The following is an 18,391-nucleotide window of genomic DNA, read 5'->3' as shown; positions in this document are numbered from 1 at the left end:
AACCCTGACAATAAATATCAGAAACTGAAAACTATACTTTAGTTAGCTCACTGGAATCCCCACCTGGCTATCCTTCTCTTCCACCTTGGAGCTCCACAGCCTTGTGCCATGGTTACTTGTGTACCCATCTTATTCCTGCAAGAGAACGGAAACTCAACCAGGACAAGGACAATGCCCCCTATGTCTCTGAACCCCCTGGTGTGGTGTTTTGCAAGCAGAAAGGACTCAAATACTTGCAGTACTGAATTAAACTTTCTGACTGCTGGATGAATGAAGCAGGCAGGGACCAGTGGCAGTAAAGGTTATGAGGATCCAGAATTGTGGTGCCACTCTTTAGAGCACACCATCCACTAGGAATGTAATGCAAGCCAAATTTTCAATCTTAAATTTTTTAGCAGCCACATTGAGAAAGTTAAGTGAATATAGGTGAAATTACTTTAACAACATATTTTATTTTATTTGAGACGGAGTCTCCCTCTGTTGCCCAGGGTGAAGTGCAGTGGCGTGATCTCGGCTCACTGCAATCTCTGCCTCCTGGCTTCAAGCGATTCTCCTGCCTCAGCCTCCCAAGTAGCTGGGACTACAGGCGTGCACCACCACACCCAGCTAATTTTTTTTTGTATTTTTACTAGAGACGGGGTTTCACCATGTTGGCCAGGATGGTCTTGATCTCTTGACGTCATGATCTGCCCACCTCGGCCTCCCAAAGTGCTGGGATTACAGGTGAGCCACTGTGCCTGGCCAACAATATATTTTAACCCAATATCCAAAATACGATTTCAGTAGGTAATACAAGAACCACGAATGGGAATAAAATTTAATATGAAATCTGGCGTGTATAGCACACTTACAGTGCTTCTCAATTCAGACTAGCCACATTTCAAGGACTCAAGGGCTGGTCGCTACTGTACTGGGCGGCACAGCTCTAGGATCCTAGATCTCTTTTTTTTTTTTTGAGACGGAGTCTCGCTCTGTCGCCCAGGCTGGAGTGCAGTGGCCAGATCTCAGCTCACTGCAATCTCCGCCTCCCGGGTTTACGCCATTCTCCTGCCTCAGCCTCCCAAGTAGCTGTGACTACAGGCGCCCGCCACCACACCCGGCTAGTTTTTTGTATTTTTTAGTAGAGACGGGGTTTCACCATGTTAGCCAGGATGGTCTCGATCTCCTGACCTCGTGATCCACCCTTCTTGGCCTCCCAAAGTGCTGGGATTACAGGCTTGAGCCACTGCGCCTGGCCTGGACCCTAGATCTCAAACCTACACACCCATCTGCAACATAGGGAGCCACACAATCCAACTACCAGGCTCAATACATTCTGAAGTAAACGAGGCACATTTCATGTATGCACACTCACCCCAGAGGCCTGGCAATAAGGTTCTTTTACCTATTCCATTTTCAGATATCTGACCCCCAAAATTTTTGCTGTAGAAATATTGGAGGATGGGTACATAAGGAGCTACATGTCTTTCCTGGGAGATAGTATAGGGAACAGGCACAACAGGAAAGAAAATACAGTAGCATATATTCTCTTTCATCTGTAATTTTTATCCCTCTTAGCTGGGCTCAACTCTGATTTTTTTGAGATAGAGTCTCACTCTATTGCCCAGGCTGGAGTGCAGTGATGCGATCTTGGCTCACTGTAGCCTCTGTCTCCTGGGTTCAAGTGATTCTCCTGCTTCAGTCACCCAAGTAGCTAGGACTACAGGTGTGCGCCACCACGCCCAGCCCATTTTTGTATTTTTAGTACAGACAGGGTTTCACCATGTTGGTCAGGCTGGTCTCGAACTCCTGACCTCAAGTGATCCACCTGCCTTGGCCTCCCAAAGTACTGAAATTACAGGTGTGAGCCAACACCCCCCACCAACTCTACTACTTTTATTGAAGCTGGCATATATATATGTATTTTTAAGCAACTAGTGCTTTAGGGAGGTTTCCACCCATAAAACTAGGATCATTAAGACTTTAGGCCCAACCTTTCTTCTAGGCCAGTAGAAGAGTGACTGTGGAAGCCAGGTTATCTAATAATGGTGTCCACAGCCCTTCAGCAATCACATCACTGAACAGGCATCCAGAGTCAATAAAGAGAAAATGAAAAGCAATTTGGCCTAGAGATGGGATCTGGTTCAACTGAGACTTCTGATTTCCTGATTCTGACTCCAGCTGATGGGCCAAGGCAGCGGCACTGCATTGGCTACCTCAGGTGAAACTCTGGCTTCATTCCTTACCACGAATTTCTTAGCACTTCTACAATAATTTAGAAGAGAACTTTAAATTAAATTAAAGGTTTATACTAGTAGAATAGTTACCACTCTTTTGTTGCAACTATTTTGGCTCCATTTTGTTCTGATGAGTATCTATTACATGGCAATATTTCAAATCCACTGTCAGTTGCAAACATTCGCAAATAAATAAATACCTAAAACAGAAAAAAAAAAAAAGTGATAATGACTTTAAATGATATATCCTGCTAGACTTTCTTAGAATTATAAAAGCAAACCACCCGCAATGATGAAAAAAATGTAACATCTAGCCTGGGCAACATAGCGAGACTATTTCTCTACGAAAAAACATTAGCCAAGCATGGTGGCATGTACCTTTAGTGCCAGCTACTTGGGAGGCTGAGAGGAAGGATCACTTGAGACTGAGATGGAAGCTACAGTGAGCCATAATCAGGCCACTGCACTCCAGACTGGGTGACAGAGCAAGACTCTGCCTCTAAAAAACAATAAAATAAACAAAAAAAGTAAGATCATTAAGTAACAAACTTTATTGTTACTCAAGAGTTTTGAATGTCACAATTTTTCTGATTTTGCAATATTTGCACTACAGTAACTAGCTGAACACCTCTAACCAAAAAATTCAAAATCCTCCCATGAGCATTTCCTTTGAGTGTCATGTCAGCATTCAGAAAGTTTCAGATTTTGGAGCATTTCAAATTTTTGGGTTAAGGGTACTCTCTCTGTATGAGTACCTAACGGCTTGTTTCCCTTAAGGCTCACAATGAATTTCACCTCTATATGACAAAGTTTTCTCTCCTTTTTTGGTTTTAGAGACAGGGTCTTGCTCTGTCTCCCAGGGCTGGAGTGCAGTGGCAAGATCATAGCTCAGTGCAGCCTCTAACTCCTGGGCACAAGCAATCCTTCTGGCTCTGCCTCCTGAGTAGCTGGAACTACAAACTACAAAGGTGCACACTACCATGCCTGGCTAATTTTTTTATTCTTATTTTTTTAGAGATGGAGTCTTGCTATGTTGCCCAGTCTTGCTATATTGTCGAAGTCCTAGCCTTAAGCAATACTCCCTGCCTTAGCCTACCAAAGTGCTGGGATTACAAGCATGAGCCACTGAGCCTGGCCCAGTTTTTTCTTTGGACTGTCATTCAAATGACTATGTGTTATAAGATCTTCAGACTGATTAGTTTTATGAAAAATAAATTTAAAATTTCAGTATTAACTAACATTTAGGGTTTTAATTTACTTCACTATTCTTACCCAAATAGGTTAACAGCATCAGTCTTAATAAACTTACATGTTCTTTGAATAACTTCTCCTGCATTTTATTCTTGTTGAGAAAATAGTGCCGTGCCCATTCGCCTGAAGTCAAACATTTGAAGGCTTTCTCCAAGTGTTCATCTTTCTTAAAACGTTCAATTACTTCCTTTAGTTCTTCCTGCCTTCCTTTAATAGGCCGAAATCTGAAAGAAATCAAAATAATGAGTGGGTTACCTGCCACAATCCTTGCACCACTGATCCATCTTAAGAGATCTTGAGAAAGAGCTAATACCCTAAAAACAGCCATGGTTATCAGAGCAAAGATCTAAGAGAAGAGAACAACAAACAATAGTCTTGACTACTACTATTCAAGTAATACTGATCACCTGGATACGCAACTTCTCTTTTTTCAATCTGTTATTTTAATATTTTTATTTCACTGTTATCTCATTAACTGTGAGGTGAGCAGATGATTCAAACAAAAGCTGTCTGATACAGACTTAAACTAGCTGTCAACTTAGGGAGATATAAAATCAAAGCTCTAAAATACAGCACACCTAATTTAGAGTTAGAATGACAAGAATCTTTTTAAAACATGCAAAATCAAGCTGGAAGAGTGCCAGGCAATGAATTTCAGAAGTATGATGATGTAAACAAAACCATGCCACACACAAAAACCTTGTTTATGTACACAGTTAGAAAACAGCCCAAACCAAGTACTCCAACAGGCTTTGAAACACACCTGGATGTTCTGACCACCCATGTCAAAGTCGCCTGTGATGGCGGCATTCAGAGAACAAGCGAGTACAAGCAGTATAACGCTAGTCGTGAAACTGCTATACCGGTAATGTAGGAAAACTGATGTGGCAGAGTTTTTGTTGTTGTTGTTGTTGTTGAGACGGAGTCTCACTCTGTGGCCCAGGCTGGAGTGGAGGGCAGTGGTGTGATCCTGGCTCACTGCAACCTCTGACTCCCGTGTTCAAGCGACTCTCTTGCCTCAGCCTCCCATGTAGCTGGGATTACAGGCGTGCGCCACCATGCCCAGCTAATTTTTGTATTTTTAGTAGAGACCATGTTGGCCAGGCTGGTCTTGAACTCCTGACCTCAAGTCATCTGCCCACCTCGGCCTCCCAAAGTGCTGGGATTCCAAGTGTGAGCCACTGTGTCTGGCCCGCTGGGGTAGAATTGAAAATACTTCTATTGTAGAATCAGCCATAATGATGTCTTCAGAATATTATACCATTAGGTCTATATTAATGCACGATGCAGTCATAGTCCAAGCAAGACAATATTTTTGAACCCCTCATTCTAAAGCTGTGTTTTCAGTAAAACATGTACTATAAAGTTATTCACAATTTCAAATTTTCTTTTCATGTCAATTGCATAAAGCTAATTCTCCCAACCAAAGTTTTTATTAAAAAAAAAAAGTTTTATTTTATTTTCATAAAGCTAATTCTCCTCGGATTATGGCCAGGTGTGGTGGCTCTCGCCTATAATCCCAGCTCTTTGGGATGCCAACGCGGGTGGATCACGAGGTCAGGAGATCAAGACCATCCTGGCCTACATGGTGAAACCCCGTCTCTACTAAAATGCAAAAAATTTGCCAGGCGTGGTGGCGTACGCCTGTAGTCCCAGCTACTCAGGAGGAGGCTGAGGCAGCGGAATTGCTTGAACCCGAGAGGCAAGGTTGGAGTGAGCCAAGATCACGCCACTGCACTTCAGCCTGGTGACAGAGTGAGGCTCCGTCTCAAACAAAACAAAACGAAACAAACATAAAACATCCAACAGAAAAAAGGAGTCACAGATTGACATTCAAATAAAATACATTAAGAAAAAATATTAGTGGTTCAGGAGAAAAAAATCTGTGTTTTACTCTGACATTTAAAACTGTACATTTCATAAACCTGAATATGCTAAAATTGAGAAGTAAGATGTAACACAAACTCGAGCAAAGGAAGCATTCAGCAGAATTTTTTTCCTAGAGAAGCTATCATACATGCATTCATAGTATTTCAGTAAGATTTCAAGCCACAATATTTCATCAAGGATTATAAGGTGCTGTGTTGGGTATACAGTGGCATATGAAGTGCTATGGTGAAAAATACAAGAGAAGACATGGCCACTGTTCTTGAATGGAAAATGTAATTGGGACTAAAGCACATATATACGCATCAAACAATTAAGCAAGCCATCGATATGCAAATGCATGTTAATATGCTAAAAACTACATTGCTATAGCAGCTAAAAGTATGGAAATTATAACTAGGGTGTAAAATGTACGTGGGAAAGGTTTAACAAAAACACATTACAGGCAGGGAAGAATCAAAAAGAAGAAGAGTGAGGGGAAGTCTAAGCAGAAGATCTTAATAAAGTTGGATCCAAAGAGTTGACCAGGGTCAGCTAGTTAGCAATAATAAAGTGAAGTACCAGAATCAGGAAGAGGAAAGACATGAGGTCCTGAACAGCTATAATACTGTTTACTGGACAGGATCATTGGAAGACTTCAGGTATATTAATGCATACTGATCCTACCAGGAGCTTACTAGCTACAGGCTCTAGTCATGTTTTGTTTTGTTTTAAATTCAGTAATCCTGAATTCTCACAACTATTAGCAGAACCATCTGAGAGTTTAAACATATCCTAAAGATAATATTGAATGAATGGATGGGGCCCTATTTTCCATTTTTAATCAACTGGTATACAAGCCTCTACAGACAGATAAATGCAAGTCCTTTAAAAATTCAGAACGTCTTACTAGGCTGTCAACATATGGTGTCAGAGAACCACCAAGAAAATAAAGAGCTGCAGAACTGGGAAAGCATCCACACATCCATATTAAACTACTTGTAGCCATCACAGTTGATTGTGTCAAGATGCCATCTCTAAGACATTCAACTGAAACCATTCTTGCTGCAATCCTACACTACATGGTTATTTGCATATGAAGGACAGATAAGACAACAAAGAAGCTCCCAGCTAAGGCATGACCCATCAAGCAATATGCAATATGAAATGGTGGGAAACAGATAACCCATGTTTTATGTGGCAATCAGAAAAGCAATAGTTCACTTTAAGCAAATGCAATAAATTATCCATGCCGTTAAATGACAGGGCTACAAACGACAGAAAGGGCCAAGCTATCTTTACACGTTCAGTGTGAAAGTGATCAATGGGAACATTATACAAAAATTAGTTATAGACCTGGAATGAAACTTGGCTATTTTTAATAGGCTTTACGTGTGTTCTATGCTTCCTGAAACAAGTTCATTCCTATCTAAAAATGCCTTCAGGTACCTTTAATTTTGTTTACTTTTTAATTCATAATGCCAAACAATTTATATGCTGAAACCAACACAAAATAGTCAACTCTTGATTTAGTAGCATTCTGCCTACCTTCCCTGTGTTGACTTCTGTTTCCGCTTTCCTGACTTTATTGCCTCAAACATAAATAAAATCCCTGAAACTATCCCTTGCTACCCATAGCAAGAACCTCTATTTCACTGAAACTGTAAGTTGTTGTCCCAAACCTGTTAAAACTTACTGTCACAGTTGGCTGCTATAGGCATGAAATGACAGTGCGGAAAAGGGGGAAGAAAATGGTTATAGGTGCAGACAGGCAGGAGATGAGACAGTTTTCAATAATCCTACAGAAGTATGTAAAAGTCAGCTGGCTGACAGTCCAAATCAAATCCCATTGTAACAAATACTGTGGAAAATAGAAGTTAAGACTGTTACACCTATTAGGGCTGGTGCAAACGCACTGAGAACCTTAGGGGAATTTTTTTTTCCTATTATTGAACAGAAAAATACCCTCTCTCCTTAACTACCATCACTCTAAATCTCCCATATAAACTGCATAAAACTATCCTTTTACTCTGGCACTTAGAGGCCAGATAATTTAGAATCACCCTTTTGTTCCACAAATGAGGAAAATAAGGCCCAACAAGGATCAGTAGATGGCCAGTGACTTGGGGCTGACGAAGGGAAGACCTGGGATTTACCCTGCCTGGCCTTTCTGGTTCCTGTTACATGACCTGGCTCAGGAAAGCCTTCCTCACATTGTTTCATGGTTAGAAGAAGATTTAACTTGCGTTTGCCATCAAGCATCAGCACTGGGCCCAGCCAGAGAGAGTTCTAGCTTGTATACTGACAATACAGTGGAAAGGATGGATGCAAATGTGAATTTTAAGATTTAGTATTTGGGTGGGTGGTGGGTGGCTAAGTGAGGCAAGAAAAACAGGTATTCGGCATTTCCAAATCAATATGCCCCGTCCTCCCTCCCTTAACAGAAAATTTGCTACTTTAAATCAACCCAACATATCTATTTTTTCTCTTCTTACACTTCTGATCAATGGCTGGTATAAGAAAAATAAAAATGTCATTTACAACTGGTTATTATTAAAGGGGCAGGAAAAAAACATATGAATTCACACTCCCACACACCTGTTCCCCACTCTTTCCAGAGACTCACTTCCCAGGTTTTCTTGCTATTTGGTTTTTCTGTCTCCCCACTGTGGCAGTGAAGAAAAGTTGTAGACTGTATTAGCTGTGCTACTGTGCCCTTCATTAGCATGCACAATCAAAAGCTGACTGGAGGGGTGGGGAACAGGAAGGGGAACAGAAAAAAGGGAGACAGGGAAGGAGAGAGGAAGAGAGAAAAATGCTCAAATATTTAAGATATAAAATAAAACCATGAGGCAACATAGTGAACACATTTCCCCCTCTGAAGAAAGTTTAGCTGCAAATCGACAGTTTGTAGACGCTGAGCAAGTAGTCACAGAGCAGCTCTTCATTTCTTCTTGACCTGAAAATAAACAAGAACCAAAAACATACCTGGCTGAGTCCTGCAATCAGTGCTCAGCTAATCACATGGAGTGACTCCTGATCTTTTGATGAATGATTTGTTTCTCTTAAAATCACCCTGTTATGAAGTACAAGTGGTTTTTTAAAAAATACAACTATTATCAAACTACTTTAAAAGGTTTGTAAAATGTTCTAAAACTCTAATTTATGCTGACACTTCAACTTACTCAACATAAAAGAACATTTTAAAAGGCTGGAATGGGTTAGTCAGTATCTCATTGTTTGTAACACACACTACCTACCTCACAGGGTTGTTGTGAGAAAAACTGTCAGATTTTGAAAAATGCCTTGAGCTCCTCGAAGGAAAGGCGCTATATAAATGCAAAAACAAACAACAAAAATAAAAAGCTATTTGTATAATCTGTACTTGTAATTTCTAAACAGACTTACAATATTCGTTGTTGCAAAAATCTTTAAAACTCTGTGATACTTAAGAACTGTAAGATGCCATGGGTGGGCGTGGTGGGATAGAAGCCATGCTGCTGAAATTCTCTGCTTCCCACAGAATACACCTTACCATGAAGTTAGAACCTTTGAAAACATTCTTTACGGATTCTAGTCAAGCACTTAATTTTAAAGTGATATTTAAAGAGATTCATACATTAATATCCAATAGTGGATATGAATCATCAAATACATATATAAGCAAAATAAAAATGAGATGGTTACAGCAGTAGAAAGATGAGTAAGGACTGTGCAGGCTGACGTTCTGATTAGAAACACCAAGAAAAGTACCAAAGAGAAACTCAGTGTCCTGAGGTGACTCCGCTGATGTTTAAATGCCGTCTCCTGCTCAGCTCACGGCTGGCCTGAGTCTCCTTCAGCCTCAAAAAGGGGGCATTACTGAAAGCACTGATCCCTTTCTTACAATATCCCACTCCCACTCCATTTAAAAATCAGAGGTATAAACAACAACTATTTTTTTCTTGTTAAAAAGAAAAATTTAGGTTTCATAATTGACAAAAGTCAATTAAGTTCAAATTTCTCCCAATAAATTGAAATTAGCATTTTGTTTGTACTATTTTTTTTTTTTTTTTGAGACGGAGTCTCGCTCTGCCACCCAGGCTGGAGTGCAGTGGCCGGATCTCAGCTCACTGCAAGCTCTGCCTCCCGGGTTTACGCCATTCTCCTGCCTCAGCCTCCCGAGTAGCTGGGACTACAGGCGCCCGCCTCGTCGCCCGGCTAGTTTTTTTTGTATTTTTAAGTAGAGACGGGGTTTCACCGTATTAGCCAGGATGGTCTCGATCTCTTGACCTCGTGATCCGCCCGTCTCGGCCTCCCAAAGTGCTGGGATTACAGGCTGGAGCCACCGCACCCGGCCGTTTGTACTATTTCTAAGTGTTCACACTACAACTCTTGCTTGTTAGTAAATATAAGGATATATTAAGATTAAAACCTATGCACTCAAAATATAGCCAGTTTTGAAAATTATCCAATCATTAAACATCTACTGTTTCTTTTTCTTTTTCTTTTTTTGGAAGTAAGAGTCTCACTCTGTTGCTCAGGTTGGAGTGCAGTGGGGTGATCTCAGCTCACTGCAACCTCCGCCTCCCAGGTTCAAGTTATTCTCCTGCCTCAAACTCTTGAGTAGCTGGGATTACAGGTGCACACCACCACGCCTGGATAATTTTTGTATTTTTAGTAGAAATGGGGTTTCACCATGTTGGTCAGACTGTTCTCAAACACCTGACCTCACGATCTACCTGCCTCGGCCTTCCAAAGTGCTGGAATTACAGGCATGAGCCAACACGCCCGGCCTAAACATCAACTGTTTCTAAACATTCTTCCTGTTGGTAGACTGAAAGAAGTAAAAGGAAGGCAAAAGAGTATAAAAAAGAGAAACTAAAAAGTGACAAATTACAGGTGCATAAACATGAACAAAGAGCGCACTATACAAGGAATAGGTAGAGAGCTTAGAAAATTAAAATCCAAGAGCAGAATATCTTCTCGTCACTTCTTTTGCACCCCAAAGAGAGAGAAGTCCATAAACTAGTAACTTAAGAAGTATTTACTAGCTATTTACTACCCTAATAAAGCATTATCAGTTTTCCTTATTTTCTAAATTCACATTCTAGTAAATTCTTGCTCAAAAGATGAAGAGCTAGAAGGGATAGTTTTATTTTCAAGTAAATTCACTAAGGTTAAATGAAAACATGTATCTTTCACCAAGATTAACGTAAAGATCTTTAATAAAGTTTCTGTTCCCAAATATCAGTGTACACAAGAGTGTAAAAACACATCTAAAACGAACACTCTGGTGGGAAGTGGACAGGATGTCCCCTGCACTGCCACACCAGCCTGAAGTGCTGGCATTGCTACGAACCCAGCCTGCCCTAACCAGGGAAGTAGAATCGTCTGTACCTCCACAGGTTATTTTAGGAACTATATAATTGTTTCACTAAAAAATATTTAAAAAATGATTTCTTCTGCAAGTTTAACCAGATTTAATTTTAGATGCTTCAATTTCTATGGGGAAAAATCTTACGCACTGGCTGCATTTTAATTTAGGAGTCCTCAGTTATAGTAATGTCTTGAGTTCTAAAAGTATTTGTGTGGTAATCCTGAAGTTTACATTTACGACTACATGGTTTTATGTGAGCCCTAGGAAACTCCTACTAAGATACTTCTAGCAACTTATCACATCACAACGAAACTGAGAGGCCAGATGGTTTAGGACCTAACTATTCCAAGTGTAGTCAGGGAGCTTGTGAGAAATGCAGAATCTCAGGCCCCACCCCAAAGCTACTCAATCAGAACCTGCATTTCAACAAACTCCCAGGTGACTCTCATGTAAACTAATTATGAGAAACAAGGGTATAGAAGGACTTTTACAGAAAATTGGAGTGTTTCCTTTTTTTTGTTTTCTTTGATATAAGGTTTCACTCTGTGGCCCAGGCTGGAGTGCAGTGGTGCGAATACAGCTCATTGCAGCCTCGAGCTCCTGGGCTCAAGTGATCCTCCCACCTTGGCCTCCCAAAGTGCTGAGATTACAGGCATGAGCCACTGCAGCAGAAAACTGGAGTATTTACTATTGCAGATGCCAATAACAGGCAGCCTTCTGGAATACGGCACAGGGATTTTAGCGTACATGAAGTTCTGTCATAAGCCACTAAAACTTTCATTGTAATTTTTTTTTTTTTCTGAGACCGAGTTTCACTCTTGTTGCCCAGGCTGGAGTGCAGTGGCATGATCTTGGCTCACCGCAACCTCCGCCTGCCGGGTTCAAGCAATTCTCCTGCTCTCAGCCTCCCAAGTAGCTGGGATTACAGGCAAATGCCACCACACCTGGCTAATTTTGTATTTTTAGTAGAGATGGGGTTTCTCCATGTTGGTTAGGCTGGTCTCGAACTCCCGACCTAAGGTGATCTGCCCACCTCAGCCTCCCAAAGTGCTGGGATTACAAGTGTGAGCCACTGCACCTGGCCCATTGTAATTCTGATGTAACACTTTCTTTCTTTTTTTTTTTTTTTTTTTGAGACGGAGTCTCGCTCTGTCGCCCAGGCTGGAGCGCAGTGGCTGGATCTCAGCTCACTGCAAGCTCCGCCTCCCAGGTTTACGCCATTCTCCTGCCTCAGCCTCCCGAGTAGCTGGGACTACAGGCGCCCACCACCTCGCCCAGCTAGTTTTTTGTATTTTTTAGTAGAGACGGGGTTTCACCGTGTTAGCCAGGATGGTCTCGATCTCCTGACCTCGTGATCCGCCCATTTCGGCCTCCCAAAGTGCTGGGATTACAGGCTTGAGCCACTGCGCCCAGCCTGATGTAACACTTTCTAAAATGTTTTATATGCTTCCATATCTTGGTAATAAGGCATAATCAACATAACTTTCTTAATGACCCCAGGTCAAGATTCTGGGCCTTTGTGGTGACTTTCTTTTTTTTTTTTTTTTGAGACAGAGTCTGGCTCTGCCGCCCAGGCTGGAGTGCAGTGGCCGGATCTCAGCTCACTGCAAGCTCCGCCTCCCAGGTTCACGCCATTCTCCTGCCTCAGCCTCCCGAGTAACTGGGACTACAGGCGCCCGCCACCTCGCCCGGCTAATTTTTTTGTATTTTTTAGTCGAGACGGGGTTTCACCGTGTTAGCCAGGATGGTCTCGATCTCCTGACCTCGTGATCCGCCCGTCTCGGCCTCCCAAAGTGCTGGGATTACATGTGGTGACTTTCTGAATGCCACTAAACTATTGTGTCAGAGTGATTCATTCACACATTCACATTTCTTAACTCAAAAAAAAAAAAAAAGAAAAAAAACACACTGGGGGTGCTACAGGGTGACAAATATCAGCATCTTCTAGGAGGAGAATGAGCACTGGTCTCAAGTTCAATGGGCAAAAAAAACCCAAAATGGACTTAAAATAATGAAAATTAGTCTTTTTTTCTTTTTTAAAGCTGGAGTCTCACTCTGTTGCCAAGGCTGGAGTGCAGTGGCGCGATCCCGGCTCACTGCAACTTCCACCTCCCAGGTTCAAGGGATTCTCCTGCTTCAGTCTTCTGAGTAGCTGGGACTACAGGTGCATGCGGCCACACGCAGCTATTTTGTTTTTAGTAGAGATGGGGTTTCAGCATGTTGGCCAGGCTGGGCTCGAACTCCTGAGTTCAGGTGATCCACCCGCCTCAGCCTCCCAAAGTGTTGGGATTACAGGCGTGAGCCACTGCGCCCAGCCCTGTATCTTTTTTTTTTTGAGACAGTCTCACTTTGTTGCCCAGGCTGGAGTGCAATGATGTAATCTTGGCTCACTGTAACCTCTGTCTCCTGGGTTCATGTGATTCTCCTGCCTCAGCCTTCTGAGTAGCCAGGACTACAGGCGTGCACCACCATGCCCAGCTAATTTTTGTATTTTTAGTACAGATAGGATTTCACCATGTTGGCCAGGCTGGTCTCGAACTCCTGACCTCTGGTGCTCCACCCAGCTCAGCCTCCCAAAGTGCTGAGATTACAGGCATGAGTCACTGCGTTCAGCCTGGATCTTAATCAGGGCATCTAATGGCAGTCATTTGGCAGGGAACTGTTTAAATAGTTTCCCAACTCCATTTCCAATATTTCACACTTCATTTTAGTAGGTAAAGATATATGATAGAAAATTTTATGGCCAGGCACAGTGGCTCATGCCTATAATCCTAGCACTTTGGGAGGCCAAGGCAGGCGGATCACCTGAGGTCTGGAGTTCGAGACCAGCCTGGTCAACATGGTGAAACCTTGTCTACACTAAAAATACAAAAATTAGCTGGGTGCAGTGGCGCAAGCCTGTAATCCCAGCTACTTGGGAAGTTGAGGCAGGAAAATCACTTGAACATGGAAGGTGAAGGTTGCAGTGAGCTGAGATCATGCCACTGCACTCCAGCCTGGGCAACAGAGTGAGACTCTCTCTAAAAGAAAATTATGAAAAAAAACAAAAGCACGTTTTTAGCTGAATTACTTCTTTTGGACTTAGACTATAATTGGTAAGTGAAGCATATATAGTAAGTGAAGCATAGAGTATCTTAATCTAGCAAGGGATAAAATTAAAAGGGGGGAAACAGGACACAAGACTTTCCTCCAATTACCTATACTCACCAATTTCTACCTCTCCCAACTACTGATCAGTGACTATTTACCTGGGTATCAAGATCTCCCAGGGTTGCCACTGAAATTGGAGCTATATAATAACCCCAGTCCAAGTATGATGGAGATAAACTAGCTCTACCTTCTAAATCTCTGCTGTTATGCTTTCCCACTACACTAAAAAACCCTTTGCCATAGAAGTTAAGAGATAAAGTATAAAGTAAAGTTGCAAAGTTCTGACCTGTTTGGTGGCAGAAACATTTGTGAAATGATCTAATGGTCTTTTTTGAGGGAGAAATGATATTCAAGAGAATTAGAGAGTTCAGCTGTTAAAACATGAGATTTCAAGATTAATGTAATAATGTTTTTCATATACAGCATTTGGTACTCAAACACTTACACATCCACTTTCTTACCTGTATACTGAATATAAACATATCTTTAAAACTATTCACTCTTAACAATGATTAGCTGAATCCCAAAGATTAAACATGACAAAATTACCCATCTCTACAGAGACAATGTGTAAAAGTCTACGATAAAATCAAGAAAAAAAGTGACGTACCCTACTTTAATTGGAAACAATCATATATTTTCAAGGTTTTATAGGATGCTTGTCAGATTTTTCTTTTCGCTAAGATAATTGTCATCACTTTTTTTTTTTTTTTTGAGATGGAGTTTCACTCTTGTTGCCCAGGCTGGAGTGTAATGGCACGATCTCGGCTCACTGCAACCTCTGCCTCCCGGGTTCAAGTGATTCTCCTGCCTCAGCCTCCCAAGTAGCTGGGATTACAGGCGTGCACCACCATGCCCGGCTAATTTTTTTTGTACTTTTAGTAGAGACGGGGTTTCACCGTGTTGGTCAGGCTGGTCTCAAACTCCTGACCTCAGGTGATCCACCCACCTCGGCCTCTCAAAGCGTGGGGATTACAGGTGTGAGCCACCGCGCCCGGCATCATCAACTTTTAAAATAGAACATGAGGATGCTCCTCCAGCTTTGTATGTTGATAGAAATGTTCTGAGGTAAAATAAGAACATAGAGTTAGAACTGACAAGATTCCTGGAGTCTTGTTCTCTGCTTCTCTTGGCTCACATACAGAAAACCCTTCCACTGCAAAGAACTTTCCTTTACTGTCATTTTAAATTTTGAGCAAAAGTAAAATTAGCCATCTACGTTCTTGAATTCAACATCATCATCTGTTCCATTCAGGATAAAGACTGAAAATTACCTAGTATTCATTTTGTGTGTTTGAAAACCTAAATAGGGATCAAGAACCAAACTGGTTGCTAGGTCATCATTTTCACAGAGTTCCTTGGCGGACATTCCAGAAGATGGTACATAGCGACTCTGTCCTTCAAATCCCGAGTTACCATTACCTGTGAAAAGCAAAAGCAAGAAAAATTACTCAAATTGAAAACTACTTAAATCTGCCTTAAATTCTTTAGCTGCATTGACCATTCAAGCTGGTAATAAAGAACTGAAAAATCAATCAGTTTTAGTAATTAAGAATTTAATAACCTTTGCATAAGACAGAAAACCAAATGCAGTAAACCATCACCATTACTGAGAGTATTTTGGTTAACAGGTAGTAACAGCAGGTTCCAAAGGTTCGCAAGAACAGGTTCTGCGTAGTTGTGAGAATTTGGTTCAAATGCTTGGCTCTCCCCCACCCCCTTCTCTCCAAGGAACACTGAGAAACGGGACGGGGGGATGTTCACTATGTTAACAAGTCAGTACACAGGGCCATTACAGATAGGACTGGGGTGAAAAGGCAAGAGGAACACAAGATAGTTTTTGCAAGAAGCGCCAGAACTCCAGATCTCAAGTACCAAAAGGAATCTCACGAAGTTCGGCTTCCTGCTTTTGGGCAGGTGAATGATTATTATCCTCACTTTGCAGGAAACTGAGGCACAGTCAAAAAGAAACTTGCCCACAATTCCAGAGCTGGGTAGTAGAAGTGGGGAAAGAAGTACAGAGAGAATGACAGCCCTATTTCTACTGACCTCTGTTTGAAGCAATTTTGAATGAATGGATAAAAATAGAGACAGAAATATGTAACTGAAATAATTGGGTTTAACTGTGGAAGAAAAGCAATGTAAAGAAGGAAACGAAGGCCAAGTTACAAGAAGTTTCATCAGAGTTGATTAAGTTTGATGTATGTGCCACTGATAGTCCTTCCATGGACTTAGCACATAGTTTACGGAGGACAACAGCAATATAACTTTCAGGCTCTCAAAACCAAAATGGGGAAGAATGAAACACAGAGTAAAGTTTAACCTTTTCATCCACTCTTTCACAGAACAAATAAATGTAAGTTCCTGCCAAGGGCAGACATATGATTCTGCAATCAAATTATTTGCATGTAGCTATGTGAAAAGCTATCAACGTTGTTCAATTTTTTGTGACAGCATAATAGCTTTATTGAAATACAATTCACAAATGATACAACTCACTGTTCTTTGTTTTTTTTTTTAAGACAGGGTCTTGCTCTGTTACCCAGCCTGGAGTGCAGTGGCGTGATCACAGCTCATCGCAGCCTCGAATACCTGGGCTCAAGGAATCACCCTGCCTCAGCCTCCCTAGTAGCTGGGACCATAGGCATGCATCACCAAACCTGGTTAATTTTTGTATTTTTTTGTAAAAATGGGGTCTCGCCATATTGTCCAGGCTGGTCTCCAACTCCTGGGCTCAAGCCATCCTCCTGTCTCAGCCTCCCAAACTGCTGGGATTACAGGCATGAGCCACCAAGCCCAGTCTTCTTTTTTTCACACAGGCATTTACAAGTATAAATTTCCCTGTAAACCACTGCTTTGGCTGCATCCTATAAATTTTTTTTTTTTTTGGCTCACTGCAAGCTCTGCCTCCCAGGTTCACGCCATTCTCCTGCCTCAGCCTCCAAGCAGCTGGGACTACAGGCACGCAACACCAGGCCCGGCTAATTTTTTGTATTTTTAGTAGAGACGGGGTTTCACCGTGTTAGCCAGGATGGTCTCGATCTCCTGACCTCGTGATCCACCCGCCTCGGCCTCCCAAAGTGCTGGGATTACAGGCTTGAGCCACCGCGCCCGGCCATGCATCCTATAAATTTTAGTACGTTTTATATTTCTTTTTATTCACCTCAAAATGTTTTCTGATTTCCTTTTTGATTTCTTCTTTGACCCACTGATTACTTAGAAGTGTGTTTCATTTCTATATATTTGTGAAATTCCCAAATTTCCTTGTTAATTTTTAATTTTCCTCCACTGAAGTCACAGAACCTACCTTTTATTATTTCAACCCTTTTAAGTTTATTGAAGCTTGTTACATGGTCTAGCATATGGTCTATCCTGGAGAATGTTGCACTCGCACTTGAGATGAATGTATAGTCTGATGAGGTTCTAAAGATGTCTGTTAGCTCTCATTGGTTTACAGTGTTAAGCTGTTCCATCCATTATTAAAAGTGGCATATAAAAGTCTCCAAATTATTGCTGAATTGTTGATTTTTCCCTTCAATTTTGTCAGTTTTTGTTTCCTGTATCTTAAGGCTCTGCTGCTGGGAAAGTCACTCATTGTATCTGAGATGGGGCACTGCTCTGTGCTCTCCCATTTCTCCTCATTGCTGGCTCTCTTTCTGCACCATTCTGGCCCAGTAACATTCAGTGTAAGGTTATGTTATCTTCACACTCCGGTTTTCCCAACCTAGCCTTCTATATTTATCTATGCTTGGTAAAGTGTAACCAACGTAATGGCCATTTTCTCTTTTTTTTGAGACGGAGTCTTGATCTGTTGCCCAGTGGTGCGATCTCGGCTCACTGCAAGCTCTGCCTCCAGGGTTCATGCCATTCTCCTGCCTCAGTCTCCCAAGTGGTTGGGACTACAGGCGCCTGCCACCATGCCCGGCTAATTTTTTATATTTTTAGTAGAGACAGGGTTTCACTATGTTAGCCAGGATCATCTCGATCTCCTGACTTCGTGATCCACCCACCTTGGCCTCCCAAAGTGCTGGGATTACAGGCGTGAGCCACTGCACCCAGCCTGTAATGGCCATTTCTAAACTTTTTTGTTTGTTTTTGAGACAAGAGTCTCATTTTTTTGCCCATGCTGGAGTGCAGTTGTGTGATCTCGGCGCACTGCAACCTCTAACTCCTGGGCTCAAGTGATCTCTCCAACCTCAGCTTCTCAAAGTAGCTGGCACCACAGGTGTGCAACACCATGACTGGCTAATTTTTCTGTAGACACAGTTATTTTTCGTAGACATGGAGTTTCACACCACGTTGCCCAGGCTGGTCTCAAACTCCTGGACTCAAGAAAATCCATTCACCTTGGACTCCTAAAGTGCCGGGATTACACGTGTGAGCTACCACGCCCAGACGCATTTTCTAAATTCTTGTGTATCTATAACAATTCAACTAAAACGGTTTTGCACTATGATACATAAAAGGAGGCCAACAGTGATTTGCTAAAAAGCTTAAGATATGCCCAGTTTACCGACCAGAATGAATACACCCTGATGTGACCACTGTG

The 18,391-nt window shown here is 41.8% G+C and overlaps 1 protein-coding gene across 10 annotated transcripts in view; it reads right to left on the bottom strand.

The window, feature by feature from the left end:
- Nucleotides 1-18,391, bottom strand: part of KMT5B (lysine methyltransferase 5B) — a 57,942-nt gene that overhangs the window by 16,898 nt on the left and 22,653 nt on the right. For 6 of the 10 annotated variants that reach the window (XM_033207504.1, XM_033207514.1, XM_033207509.1 and 3 more), the window contains 4 exons: nucleotides 15,117-15,264; nucleotides 8,594-8,662; nucleotides 3,526-3,691; nucleotides 2,307-2,416 (listed from right to left, as the gene is read on the bottom strand). In XM_033207504.1, coding sequence (XP_033063395.1) covers nucleotides 2,307-2,416; nucleotides 3,526-3,691; nucleotides 8,594-8,662; nucleotides 15,117-15,264 — 493 coding nt within the window. Of the gene's footprint in view, nucleotides 1-2,306; nucleotides 2,417-3,525; nucleotides 3,692-7,931; nucleotides 8,663-15,116; nucleotides 15,265-18,391 lie in introns of those variants that run through there. The other 4 variants (XM_033207507.1, XM_033207508.1, XM_033207512.1 and 1 more) reach the window with 3 other exon arrangements.

Source organism: Trachypithecus francoisi, unplaced genomic scaffold, assembly GCF_009764315.1.
Source record: "Trachypithecus francoisi isolate TF-2019V2 unplaced genomic scaffold, Tfra_2.0 Lachesis_group8, whole genome shotgun sequence".
Lineage (NCBI taxonomy): Eukaryota > Metazoa > Chordata > Mammalia > Primates > Cercopithecidae > Trachypithecus > Trachypithecus francoisi.
This window is presented reverse-complemented; position numbering and strand designations above follow the sequence as displayed.